The sequence below is a fragment of the Teleopsis dalmanni genome, chromosome 1, assembly GCF_002237135.1.
Source record: "Teleopsis dalmanni isolate 2A chromosome 1, ASM223713v2, whole genome shotgun sequence".
NCBI lineage: Eukaryota > Metazoa > Arthropoda > Insecta > Diptera > Diopsidae > Teleopsis > Teleopsis dalmanni.
The window spans coordinates 213,237,475-213,251,535 of NC_051846.1; the positions used below are offsets into that span (position 1 = coordinate 213,237,475).

General features: G+C 31.5%; 3 protein-coding genes across 10 annotated transcripts in view; 2 read left to right on the forward strand and 1 right to left on the reverse strand.

Moving 5' to 3' along the window:
- The first annotated feature begins 271 nt into the window (after positions 1-271).
- LOC119671851 (synembryn) lies at positions 272-3,174 on the forward strand. Its single transcript, XM_038082662.1, has 2 exons — positions 272-571; positions 627-3,174. The coding sequence occupies exons 1-2, from the start codon at positions 491-493 to the stop codon at positions 2,193-2,195; spliced, it is 1,650 nt and encodes a 549-aa protein (XP_037938590.1). The 5' UTR covers positions 272-490; the 3' UTR covers positions 2,196-3,174.
- Positions 3,175-3,404: 230 nt separating this feature from the next.
- On the reverse strand, positions 3,405-9,258 carry LOC119671852 (extracellular signal-regulated kinase 7). 4 transcript variants are annotated; one of them, XM_038082664.1, is made up of 10 exons: positions 9,141-9,258; positions 8,358-8,469; positions 6,996-7,186; positions 6,712-6,918; positions 6,483-6,644; positions 6,324-6,420; positions 6,148-6,251; positions 5,959-6,090; positions 4,931-5,116; positions 3,405-4,879 (listed from the first exon to the last, which is right to left on the reverse strand). In XM_038082664.1, the coding sequence occupies exons 2-10, from the start codon at positions 8,442-8,444 to the stop codon at positions 3,517-3,519; spliced, it is 2,529 nt and encodes an 842-aa protein (XP_037938592.1). In that variant the 5' UTR covers positions 8,445-8,469; positions 9,141-9,258; the 3' UTR covers positions 3,405-3,516. The 4 variants fall into 4 exon arrangements, with proteins under 4 accessions (XP_037938592.1, XP_037938591.1, XP_037938593.1 ...); XM_038082663.1 differs by having other exon boundaries at positions 8,933-9,258; XM_038082665.1 differs by lacking the exon at positions 9,141-9,258 and adding an exon at positions 8,552-8,668.
- Positions 9,259-11,916: 2,658 nt separating this feature from the next.
- The window catches only part of LOC119671854 (blood vessel epicardial substance), a 34,996-nt gene continuing 32,851 nt past the window's right edge, over positions 11,917-14,061 (forward strand). For 4 of the 5 annotated variants that reach the window (XM_038082670.1, XM_038082671.1, XM_038082672.1 and 1 more), the window contains exon 1: positions 11,917-12,257. The gene's annotated coding sequence lies outside the window, so the exon portion shown is untranslated. Of the gene's footprint in view, positions 12,258-12,528; positions 12,605-14,061 lie in introns of those variants that run through there. The other variant, XM_038082668.1, reaches the window with a different exon arrangement.

The window sequence follows — 14,061 nt, forward strand, 5'->3', positions numbered from 1 at the left end:
ACTTTAACCACTTTAGAATAATAGCAAATATAATAAATAAAATCAAAGGCTATTTATACACATGTGCTTTCAGAAATTTCTCTAAACAAAAGAAACTGTAAATAACAAAATGTCAAGTTTATCCGTCACTAAACAGGGTTGTTAAAAGTATGTGGAGACTGAGTATTGTGTTTTCTACATATTGAATTTTATCTGTTGAGTAATTGTTTCAATGTAATTTTTTTTTGTCTAGTTTTATTATTAATACCAAACATTATTAAAAAAATTTATAAAATTAGAATAGTATTTCGTGAATATAAGGGAAACAACAAACGCGGCGTTAAACAATATTGTTGTCAGTGTGTTCTGAATTGCAAACTGTATCTGAACTTCATAATCTGGTAGTATGTATTGTATGTGCTGAATGTGTTAAATTATTCTTAAATTAGATTAGTAATAAAAAACATTAGTAATAAAAAACATTAGTAATATTAAAGAAAACACTAATATAATGGAAAAGGAAGAATTAGATATTTTAAAATCAAAAGATCCGGAAAGAGTTAAGGCAGTGTTGGACGAATTTAATTCCAAGGTAATGTCATTCCTCGTATAAGAAATTCTTTGATATACAGTGAAATTATTTACAGAATGCAAACCTATTCAACTTTGAAAAGTTTCATACAGATGGGCAATGGTTGACGTTGTGGCGCATAGTTTTTGAATTGCTTACTGATGATCAATTACAAACCTTGCATCCACTTTGTCTAAATACAGTACGCATCCTCACCAGAGATGAGTTTGCTCTGCAAACAAACGACATTAAATCGGATTTCTGTCTGCTATTGGAATTAGCGCGTTTGACGCTTGGCAGTGTCATTGTATCAGAAGTGAAGCAGGAGACAGAAAATACTGATTCAGTAGCATCTCTTGCAGTCGGCAACGCTGACGAGGACACCGAAACAGTTGTCGAAGCATTGAAATGCTTGTGTAATTTGGTATTCCAAAGTCATGACTGCAGAAAGCAGTGTGTTAGGAATCGAACAGTGGACTTTATAATGAAACGTGTTACTTCTACGACACAGTATAGTAATTCCATAGAATTCTATGATATGAACCTTTTGTTTCTTATCACAGCTTTGGAACTATCGACTAGGCCACGTGTACAAATCGACCTAAACGGCATCGTGTATCTTACGAAATGGCTGGATGACAAACTTGTTAACAAAGAGCTAACAGTAGAAGACCTTAAAATTTTGTGTGAGGTTTTGAAAGTCTTGTTTAACATAACGACCAATCCCGATAAAAGTCCAAATGAGAACGAAATACAAAGCCTACACTTAACTAGTGTGGTGCGGGAACTGATAATACGTTTTGGTGAGATAAAAAATGAACAAGAACGTGCCGTTGTATTTCATTGCATAAATTTGCTAACTAATATGTCTAGTGGTTCTCTAACTGAATTGGTGGTCAAATGTGAAACAACTGAATCATCTCTCAGTGCTCTAATATATGAAGATCGCAACGTTTTGGCACTCGATATCATACTGCGTTGTCTGCGCATTGTGTTGGAGGAAACCGAAAATACGGCTGCTTCGAATAAAATCATTCTGCCTGTACTGACAGTGCTTGTGAAATGTGCACGTTGTAATCCCGTAATGAGACATTATATTAGAACCGTAATTCTACCACCATTAAGGGACGTCTCCCAGCTTCCTGAAGTGGGTAAGGAATTGCGGAACTACCTTTGTCGCTTTCTAACTGTGCACGCAACAATGATACGCGATTTATCCGCTGAACTTCTTTTTATTTGCTGCAAGGAAAACGTTGGCCGTATGATCAAGTACACCGGATATGGTAACGCGGCTGGACTACTTGCGAGTCGGGGTCTACTTGATTGTCGGCGTGTGGAAAATGCTGAATATTCATCAGACAGTGAAGATAGTGACACTGAAGAGTATAAGCAAGCACAAAGTGACATTAATGTAATTATCGGACGTTACGAACCACCAAAGAAAAATCCATTGGAGGGTATGTCAGAAGAACAAAAAGAACACGAAGCTATGGAGTTAGCTAATTTAATAGAAAAACTGCATAACAGCGGAATTGTGAAGCCATGTCGTATTGGCGAAGATGGGAAACCACAGCCGATCGACCATATCCTACAACTTCAGGAAGAACTACCACAACAGCAATTAAACCAAAAACACAAATCGTAAGAAAATGAACCATAACGACCAATTCATATAAGAATCTTCCGTTAAAAAGAAATTTAACAAAAATTAATATACGTATTATTAGGTATTCGAACTTTTGCTCTGATTTAGCTCTGCTTATACAAACGATATAACCTTAGCTGTAAGCTTTAATTAAGAAAATGATTATTTCAGTACATATGCCAAGGCAGTGCAGCTTTTTATGGTATGTTTCAGTTATACAAAGGCATCAAATCGGTTGTTGGTGCCTGTATTGTGTCATCGTCTTTGGGTAAACTGTCTTAGTTTGCTTTTCACGCGAATGACTAAACTTTAACAGACGCTCGGTCATTGATGAGTACCAAATAAACCAGGCCCTGGCAGAAACAAAGTCATCAGTTTGTTTTATATGCTTAACACAATAATAAACGCGCATTACTTAGAATATAGTGATAATAAACTATATCTTTAAAAGTTTGTATCAAAATGGATTTACCCTCATTCGAAGAGTTTCATTCATAACATCGATTAGACTTTGTCGTCCCATTTGAGATTAGTTTGTTTTTACTTATACTCAAGTATTTGTATAATTTTGTCTAAACTATCATTATATTGTGGTGTTGTAGATAATGTAGTTCAACAATTCCCTAAAAGATCTGCTTTGTTAGCTTGCCTTGCGAACTTTGACATTCCAAGAGTGTTGTATGCCGTTTTTGGAATCAAAGTTATACTGTGTAAACCTGCAAGATACTAATGTACTATGCATAAAGCTACAAAACTATTTATAATTACAGACATTTAGATATATTATAATATTATAAGAATTAGGGACTCAGAGCTTATGTGGGAACAGACAAGTATGGCATTTCGGAGTTGCATTTGTATTTATTAAATTCTTTTTTAACGCATTAAGAGTAGAGCGTTTATTAATCGGTATAGTTTCTAAGTTTATTAAATAGAGGATTATTAACATTAAATATCTATATATGATCTTTTTATTATAAATACCATGTAAGAATATATATTTAACTTATATAATAAATTTTAGCATAATTTGCAAGTATTACAAAAAAATCATAAAATCTACTAAGTACTACGGTACTCTATTTGAAACTCGATGACGTTCTAAGAACAAACAAAATAAAAAGAAGAAAAAAATCTGTAATAAATTAAATTCAATATTAAATGTAATTTTTATTTATAAAACATAAAAAAAATATATAATCTGTTTAAAGAACTAGATTTTAATTTATAACCATTTTCTTCCAATAATATCAAAAATATATGGTCCCCAAGTAGTTATTGGCTAGAAGAAATGGAAAATTACTATCCAGTTATAAACTTACTACCGGTAAACTTTAGAAGCCTTTCGGTTTTGGTCGTATTGCCAAAAGTTTTGATCCGTTTTATTATATAACTTACTCCGTTCAACGTTAGTTGATTTTTCTAATTCGATTTCGCCGCTTTTAGTTCTATCCTCATTTCTGTGCTTGTTAATATTAATATGTTGGGCGGCAATGTGCATCATATTCAGTATATTTTTTTTTATAGACTTCTTTTTTATTTTCGGCTCAGTAGTCGGGTTTCCGAAAGAATTATACGGGTGGTCATTTTTGTGAAGTTCATTTACTTTATTCGGTAATTTCGTTGAAAATTTTTCAGTAGCTTGTGGTACTTCGTTGCATTCTCTATTAGCACACTTTGCATTCTTCTGCTCCTCTTCACAATATTTGAATAAATCTCTTTTATACTCTTCGACTTGATATTCTAATAAATCAACGCGTTTATATAAACATTTTGGATATTTTTTAGACTCTGCCAAGAGATCCGAAAAACAAGTTCGTAGAGGCTGAACATTGTTTTCTGTGCATGCGAAAGCCGGTGTACTCTGGTGCAGACGATCGTCTAGATGAGTGCAATCTTCCTGTTTACTTGTTGTTTCTGGCAGTGTATTATACTTATTGTCTTCCCATTCCTTTTCATATTTTTCAAAAGAATTGTGAACTTCCCGGCGATGTATTTTATTCTTCTTTATTTCAAATTTTGTTGCTGATTGATCCTTTGTAGCTGATTGTGAATCTTCCTTTTTTTTATCGTTAGATAGTGTAATTTGCTTGCTCTTAACTGGATTTTTTGTGGGTTGCTGCTCTTTGCCTAATTCACATTGGAGCTGCTCGCATTTCTTTGATATTTTATTTTGTATCAGCTCTTTTTCCTTATTCATCGCGTCCTGTTGATGTTGTTGTTGCCTCAGTTCACGCTTAATGGCAACAGCCTTCTCAGCTGATAAGATAACATCTATGGAATGGCGGGATTGTAGCTTCTTGCGATTGTTTTCTAATGATGAGCCATGGAGCTTTGAATTCGCATTACGTGAGTTTTCTTTGAATACATTGGGAGGTAAATAATCATTTGGAGGTTTAGATAATACTGACTTCTTCTTTGGTGATAAATTCATAGTAGTGGACGATGGTTTAGGATGTTTGGTCGGTTGACGCTTTGCTAGATCCACCTGAGGTTGTAAATGGCTATTAATATTGCTTTTGATCTTGATAGCACCATTACCGATATGGTCTGATTTTTTTGGTTTAGCAACGTCCTTTTCAGTATGACCATCTGTTGGGAACTGTTGAGAACTTTTTGTGTTCCTGTACAGCACTCCAGTTGGTTCTATATACTCTGTACTCTTTTTTACCTTATGTTCCCTGCTATAATAATTAAAATTAAACTTACGCCTTTATGATTATTTATTCATGTACCTTTGTTTTACATTACCACTCTTCGAACCGTATAAATTCTGTCGTAAATGATTGGGTTTTTCATGTTTATTTTGCACGATTTCATATAATTTTGATCGGTATTCTGGTACTGTTAGTCTTACGTCATCACGAACAGGGGGTACAATATCCATATTAAGAACCTGTTCCTCCGATTTGCTACGAAACCTATGATATAATTCAGATTGTTGTTCAGTAGGCAGGGATGCAAATAAAATAAAATATCTGAATTCTTATAGAGCTTATAATGAAAATTTTAGTCATTATAATCTGGGCACCTCAATTATGCTTAAAAAACGTACTTGGCACACTCCTAGTGTAAAATATATATAGTGTCACTTTCACTTATCGTTAGACAATTATTATTTATTTATAATTAACTGTGGGATAGAGGCAGGATTTTTTCGCCATTAATTCCACACTTTTTCAAACTAAAGCGATTAGGCTGACATGTTGACTAATTGCAAATCAAATTTAAAATAGAAACAGTATTGCCACTTTTATTGATAGATAAGCGGCCATTAAATCACTTCAGTCCCTCTCAATATCCGTCGTTCGGACATAGCAACGTTGAAAGGAATGAATAAACAGGCCTTGGTACTTCCCTGGATATATTATGGGATCTCCCGGTCTTTGTTCTTAAATATCGTTAAGAAGCACTTCTATTAGATCTATTAGAATAAGTGGAATACTCGTTATCCAAGATATCCACAGGAAATACTTTTTTTCCATTTTTTTTCCTCAACTCAGTAACAATGAGGGATATACGCATCATGTGTTGCTATTCAATCGACCTCACATTCATTCATTCCCATTCTGGGAATCTATTAAGAGGGACCGTCTGAATGCTGTAAGGTTTACTGTAGTCTTCTCTTGTCACCGCGAAGGCAACGAAAAAAAATTAAAGTTCAATTCTAATTTAGATAGACAAATTGCTTCAATTTTATAACCGAAACTTATTTTCTGAGAAAAAAGTATACATTTTACACAAAGGAGTGAGTTTTCTTTACCTTTCAACATAAGAATGATCAAGTGCTTGAGCTGCATTAAGACGATAAAATGGATCGAACACCAGTAGTTTTTTAACCATATCAATTCCGTCTTTGGAAGCACCGTATAACAATTCATCCAGTGAAGTTTTTCTATCAATTTTAAATTAAGCAAATACATAAAGAAACTAAAAATTATATAGGTTTTACTTTTCGGTTGATTGTTTATCCAGAAGCGAAGAACCAAATGCTACCCCAAGCGCGTTCTTTTCGAATTGCGTTATTTTTGGCAGGGCATTTATAATTTTTTCAATCTAATAAAAAATAAAAATAAAACAATGAAAGTTGAAGGGTTCCAATTATTTCGTTACCAACAACTACTATACCTGATTGACAGTGCTAGTGCCTTGAAATAACGGCTTACCACGTAGCATTTCTCCTAGAATACATCCTAAACTCCACATATCAATGCCCTTAGTGTATCTGTTTAGAAATCAAGAAGTCAATTAATGTGTTCACAATTTTATTCACAGAATCAGATGTACCTTTTACTTGCAACCAATATTTCAGGTGCCCTATACCATCTTGTAGCTACATAATCTGTTAGCAACGGTTGAAGATCTATTTCACTGGTATTACTTTCCTCTACGCCGCGATTCGCTTTAAAGGACACAGAACGGGCTAAACCAAAATCTGCCAATTTACATCTTCGAGAAACAAAGAAACAAATATTAATTAACATATACAATTAATAAACAGAAGGTAAAAACTTACCTGCACTTCGAGTCAATTAATACATTACTCGGTTTGAGATCCCTGTGTATGACATTTCCAGAATGTAAGTACTTCACGGCATTAAGTAGTTGGTACATAACATATCTCTTATGAACATCCTTGAGTATATGTCCTTTTTTAATTATGTTATGCAAATCACTCTCCATAAACTCAAATATCAGATAAATATCTAAATTATTCGAAGCTCTAAGCAAAACATATATGATTTTAATATCTTAGGTACTATCGAAGCTACTTGCATTTTGAACTTTTGTGGAACTTACTTATAGACATTGTGCAGACTAACAACGTTTGGATGACTTCGGAAAGCATTCAAAAAAATTATTTCACGGAAAGTGCGTTGTGCGTCAGTTTCATCACGAAATGCATCGAATATCTTCTTCACGGCTACTGTGCCATTGGTGCGCTTATCAACGGCTTTCCAAACAACACCGTAGGCTCCTTTACCCAAACGCTTTTTGTCGAAAAAAATTAATGTAAATTTAAAATCGAACAAAAGTATACAATTGAAAAGTTTAATGAGTGAGGAGGAGGAGAAGAAAAACATTGATTGATGTAAATTGAAATATTTCTTTATGGGTTTTCCGTTAAGGAAGTACCTGTTCACTTATATACCTACATTTGAGTCCCCACTGCTAAGTTAAAAAAACAGTAACTCGACTAGCTATTTCTTTTCAAATTTTAAAATATGAAATAATTAAACTTAGCGGATTCTAAATCATGTTCGTTTACTCATACCTAAACTACTACTACTACAATTAAATTAATAATTAAAAGTAATGACAATTTAATTAATATGTATATATTAAGTTTGATAATTGTCAAAATACCAAGAAATATTTGTACAGGATCTATATTTTCACTTTATTGTATCATATGGTAATACTTTATTGAGCGGATATTCATTGTCAGCCAAGGTTTGTCGGTTCAAGGGAGTGTCCGTTTAATAGGTGTTGAATTGGAATGAGGGACACAGTCGATTTTATAGACTTAGCAGAGTGGTTTTCTTCAACATGAATGGGTGTCATTTGGTAATACTTTTTAGAGCGGACATCAAGATATTGCTCATCTAAGAGAAATTAGTGACACAGTCGATTTTATAGATTTAGCAGATTGGTTTCCTTCTACATGAAAGGGGTAGCGGCACCTTCTCGAAAGAACGTTGTCTGCACATTAACATAGATATTAAATTATTCGCTGCTGATTTGTCATATCTGGCATATATATGGTGTCTTATCACAAGGGCGAGTATTCATACTTAAATGAGTTTTAGTGTACACTGCTTCTAATCCTACCTAACTTAATTAGGTAAGAGGATTATAGGATCAACAGTGGTGTCTATTCGAAAGTGGCGCCTGTCTTACAAGTTTCCGCGTTAAGCAGAGCAGTCTGTTAAAGAAGGGTGTCCTTTCAACAGAAGTATATTATATGGAGAGCATTTACTTTTTAAAGGTTGCTCAAAGTTTGTTTGCCTATTTCTAAAAATGACTGAATAAAGCTATTTAAACTAATAATGACAAGGTTTTTTTAGTTCTCAATTCAAATACGTACTTATACAATGTATATTACCCATAATAAACATAATTATACATATATATTTAAATAATTGTTCATATTGCACATACCTTTTTAAAATCAAAAATCTTCGATATATTATCATCAACTTCGCACATCTTATTCTTATCTTGTGAAGATTTTTGTTTATTCGCCATTGTGATTCTGGAATCTTTTTTTAATCTATATTTGAAATACAGACACTACATTATTAATATTATCTGTTATTATATTATTAATGTTATTAATGATATTTGTTAATCACGCAAGAATCAGTTGTTAAATATAATATTAATCTGAGACTAAAATTGAAATAGTTTTAAAAGTCCGTTAAGTTATTGGTAGCTTGAGTAACCAAATAAAAAACAAATTTTAAAAATTATTGTTAGATCGATGATAAGAGAACACAATGAAAATTAGATTTCAAGAAAAAACATATTATATGATATATGTATATGAAACATTTTAAATAATGACATTTCATGCATAGATTTCTTTTTGTATTCAATCAAAGTAATAAATAGATACAAAATAAACCAGTGCAAAATGTTTAAAATTCATGTGAAGCAGGGAACGACAATCCGCCCCATCGCTAAGCTATTACTAAGTGGGAGCTGTAGTAACTGATATACTCCAATTTACTTGCCTGAAAGCACTTTCAATTCAAATTACTCGCCGTTGCAAGGATAACGTGTGATACTTGCACGAAATGTTCAGCTTAAAAGTATGCAATGAATTCAATCACATGAACTTAAAAGTTTCTTGCACGATACAGAAAAGCAAAAATTTTGAAATTGTATATCAAAATTGTTGTTGTATTTATTCACTTTTGCTTTTAGCACACACACACGTACTCATATCGTCACAAAAAATTTCTTAAATGCTGATTTTGTGTTTGTAAACAATCGTTAGTTTTGTTGTAATCTCAATAAAATATTTAAAAGTAATTGTTTCAAAATTTTTAATTTGGAATAAACTAATTTTTAACATTAACGTCAAAGCAGGTAATTATGATTTTATTCCTTTTATGATTTTAATTAATATTGATAAGTTTATATGACAAACATTTCAAGCCAACGTAGTTTCAGTTTGTATATAATTTCAATGAAAAAAGTCATTTTGTTTCCTTGGGTGATATGATTTTATTTTTGTTTACGTTTGAATACTTTATGCCGGTTGACCTAGCAACAGTGACCTCCTCACGTACATTAGTATGTGGACAGTTTTTATTAACAAAGCAAAACAAACCATCGTTATTATGTTGCCTTAAATAAAAATAACCTGGAAATATGCTTCAGTATTTATACACACAAACAACTAGTCTCTAGTCCCAAGCCTCAAGTCACAATACATATATGGGTGGACTACGAGTGTTACTAGAGAGTGAATAAAGAAATTGAACAAATTTAAACTATTTTAAAATATTTTGTAGTCTTTACTACTATAATTGTTTTCTATTCTAACTGGGTAAAATAATTTTAAACTAATTTAACTTTATACCTCTGTTAATATTGAAAATATTTTTCCCATCTCTACCCATGTGGAATTTTCCATTCGTGGACTTGAGGGAAACCTCCTGAATATGTGACGACTAGGGAATACCCTGTATTTTTGGCATACACTTGTTGCTCAATGAAATGCGCTACTAGATGCGAAAAAAATATAATTTATATAATATACTCTTTAAGTAAATGTTGCAGGACGACGTTTATGTTATATTTAAGGTACAAAAAAATTGAAACTGTATCTTAAGGGTGCATTATATGTATATAACAAAGGCAGGAAAAAATTTACTGAATTATTTTGATATACACATATTAGAGTATTACGAAAATACACAGCGAGAAATATGTGCACATTTTATAAATAATATAAGTTTTACATTTTCATTCTGCGACTTTGTCACGAAGAAGAAGAACATTTAACTTTTACACAGCCGCTTCTAATATGAACGAAAAAGTCGAATTTGGGGACTTCTCAAAATATTTTGGGCTGGAATTGTTTATTTGTCTCTTTGACTATTGCAGTTTTTATCAGACAAGAGTACTAATAACTAAGGAAGTAGATGTCTACTTAAAAAGACACGCGGTAAATAAAACTATAATAAGTATATACTATGATAGCCATGCAGTACATTAAATCAATGATCTTATATTGAGATGAAAATTTGTTCAAAATTATCTGTTAGCTTTAAATGAAAACCCTCTTTAGGGTTCGCCTAATAGTGCCGTGAAAGTAACGATATTGAATGAAACTGCAATGAATCAGCTCTGGAGATAAAAAAAATATTAAATTTCTTCTAACTGTAGTCACAAGCAGAGTCTCTCAGTATGCCTCTCTTACTTACTTACTTATTGCAGTCCTATTCTCCCAGTGGAGCATAGGACCTCCACAATCCCTCTAACTACCTCTCGCAACTTTCTTATTAGTGTTGAAGAGCTGTGTCATTCATAAAACCAATACATTTTGATCAAATAAAAACACTTACCTCACTTCCACGTCATTGTGATCAAAACTTGATAGAAAAAATCCAAGATTTTACAACCAAGAGAGGATATATATAAGCTCGTTGGTTGCGTAATCCTGGCTTGAAACTGGAAAGTTGACTGTACAAGTAAAATATGTGTAAATGGGGAAGAGGAAAAAGCAATAGAACAGCTCTTTTCCCTAGTTCTAGCCAGATGTAGAGCGAACGTCTTAGACAATTACGTCCTCTGTTAAAGAATTACCCAGCGCTAATATTTATAAGATTCTCCGCTTTATTGTGCTCGCAAAATGCTTCCATAATTAACTAACATTTAAGATCAATTAGACAGTAACATAACCTAACTTAAGTAAGCAAGACTTTTAAGTAAAAGTTATTTAATTATTTACAATTATTTATGTATTTACATTTTTTAATAGTCTTATTGTTACAATAATTGAATATAAGTCATAATAATGTGTTAAATGTATTATAAATAATTTAGAAACATTTAAATAAGTTTCATTAAAGTTTTCTAAACAATAAAATTATGTTAAAGCATGAAGATTTGTTCTATGTACACAAACAAATATATGTTAATAATAAAAAATAAAATAAAACTATGGTATTAATATTAATTAATAAAATATTATTCAAACTTCTTTTTTCGAATTTATATGTATATTTTATATGCCATTTATTAGTGTTATTCATACTTATTTTTTTCGAATTTATATATATATTTTATAAGCCATTTATAAAGCATATCACATTTATTATTGATATATTTAATTGTGATTGTTTTTATTAATGTTTTATTAATTATACCTATTTAAAATCTTTATTTCTCAACAAAGATAATTTAAAAGTAACAGTTCATATTACATCAGCAAATAAAAGTGTTATACTGTTATACATCAAATATTGCAAATACTACATTTACTTTGTTGACCTTAACAATGTTTACTTTTACAAAATAATTCAAATAATGAAAGAAATTTATAAAAATATTATTTATGTAATATTACAAAATAAATAATATATTTGAATTGATAATTATTTTGGTTCAACAAAAAAATCTGTTATAATAGCCACAATTCTCTCCATACAAAAAGATGTGCTTCATGACAATTGATGAAAAGAAAGCAAGCAAAACAGAATCAGCAGTAAGTTTTTCCCTTCGGTTTCGCGGAGAGTGTATCTAAAAAATATTTCGGGAAACGGCGGTGTTAACAATGTCTTAAATTGTAGTGATTTAATTGTTAAAGAAATAGTTAGTTTATAGTGTATTATATAATGTAAAACACGCGATTGTACATAAAAGATTCGAATAAAAAGAAACAGCAAACCAACAAGCCCTTCACAAAAATTTTAGAAGTCATTTAAATAAATGGGCCAAAAATATCTATACTTATTAGAATTAGAGTGTGGATATGTCTATCCGACTATAAATTTAAATTTAAAACATGTTTAATTCAATTATTTAGTAAATACCAAAAAACTCAAGGTAATACACATAGCAAAACAATAACAAACAGTATAAACTAAGCGTAGTGCAATATACGTACGTATCTTGGTTGTGTATGTTTGATTGCATGTGAGCAAATGCTACGCAACTAATAGTATTGCAATTACATATGTACGTACGATTTGCATCACACCAACAATCAAAAGTTTTTCATTGATTATTTTAAAGACATTTAAGTAAGTTTGGAAAAATCGAATTAAGTAACAAAAGGATTAGTTGCATTGTTCGAGGCGAGGAAAAGTCTACTGACGACAGTATTTTAAATGCTAAATTCAAACTGAATTCAATTTTAAATTGTTAATGTGAATCTCATGACAAAACTTGAAGTAATAATTTTTTTATTGTGATTTAAATGTGCTAAATAATCATATATATTATTTGCAAACAAATTTATTTGTTCAGTAGGATCAAAACAAAAATGCTATCTCTTCAAACGGGCAATTTAGAATTAGCTTTAGCTATTTCCGCTGCTGGAAGAGAACAGCTGCGGTACATTTTGTGAAAGGATAAACGCAACGAAAGCAACATTTTCAGTTGGAGTTGAGTCATTCCCATTAAATGCTTTAAAAACCGATACATTCTGTGATTAGAAACAAGTTTTAGTTATTCAAAAAAAAAATATATATATATATATATGAATTTAATAAGTATACATTTCATGCTGCATAATAGATTTTAAAAGGCGATATAAACTACACAAAAACGAGACCTCCTTCGCATTTCTTCCTACATTACCAACAATTTCTTTACATAATATACGCGTTGTGCACATGGTTACATCCATTCAACACGGGTGTGTGTGAGTGTTTTCTAATTCAAGGCAATTCGATGACTTCACCTCTGACCAAAAGCTGTAACTCTCCCCACACACAATTCGACTTGGCTTGGCATGGCTTGGCTTGTACTCGTATCTTTTGGCTCTTAGTTTCATGCTGTGCTGTGTGCTGTGCTTTGCTGTGCACGTAAAGTGTATTTGAAAATTGTTTAAATTGCGGTTTATGCTTTAGTTATAAAGAATTAATTATAATTAGCAAACACTTGAGATCCAAACGCGTAAGAGACCATCTTTATTAATTGTTCCGATAGATATTATGAAAGAGTTAATCAATATGAGTTGTTGTTGCTGTTGTTCATGTTCTTGTCGTGGTCGTCGTCGTCGTCGTTGATGTTTTTAATAAAAGATTTATTATTTAACAGCGCAATGGCGTGAGTGTTTTGTTCTTTCGCGGTATAGAAATCATTAAAGGGCCATTGGCCGTTGAATGTATTTTAAAAATAAAAATAGGCCTATACTTTGCATTTTGTGGATATATGGAATATCAAGAGTCTATTTATAATTTGAGTATCAATTGATAATTCTTAGTTGCTGTGTTGAACGTACATAAAGGGTTCAATGAAGTGATAAAGTTTTGCTGCCGTCTTCTGTGATTATTATTATATATTTTAATGTAATGTTGTTTTTTAAACTTTGAACAGACTTTTTCTACAAGTTTTTTCTTGTGAAATTATTCTATATTAGTTTTGACTTCTTGTTTTTTTTTGGTGCTAATAGTTGGCACTTTATTATTTTTTTTTCTGTTATTTTAGTGCTGTTTCCTGGCATTTCGACATGTTTTTGTTAATGTGTATAATTCAGCATTGAGTGCGTGCTTAAGTGAACCGGATGAGTTTACTCCATTAATGATTTGAATTCAATATAAAATGGTAATATATATTAAGTGCAATAATAACAATGTAGAACTCAATTACTTTAAAGTTACACCATAAAAACATATCTGTCAAT

Bases quoted from the DNA above. Each gene is read 5' to 3' on its own strand.
- LOC119671851 (XM_038082662.1), top strand. From the start codon at position 491: ATGGAAAAGGAAGAATTAGATATTTTAAAATCAAAAGATCCGGAAAGA. The intron at 572-626 runs GTAATGTCATTC...AATTATTTACAG, and splicing joins TGGACGAATTTAATTCCAAG to AATGCAAACCTATTCAACTT.
- LOC119671852 (XM_038082664.1), bottom strand. From the start codon at position 8,444: ATGGCGAATAAACAAAAATCTTCACAAGATAAGAATAAGATGTGCGAA. The intron at 7,187-8,357 runs GTATGTGCAATA...TTCGACAAAAAG, and splicing joins AGATTTTTGATTTTAAAAAG to CGTTTGGGTAAAGGAGCCTA. The intron at 6,252-6,323 runs GTATAGTAGTTG...ATTTTTTATTAG, and splicing joins GCACTAGCACTGTCAATCAG to ATTGAAAAAATTATAAATGC.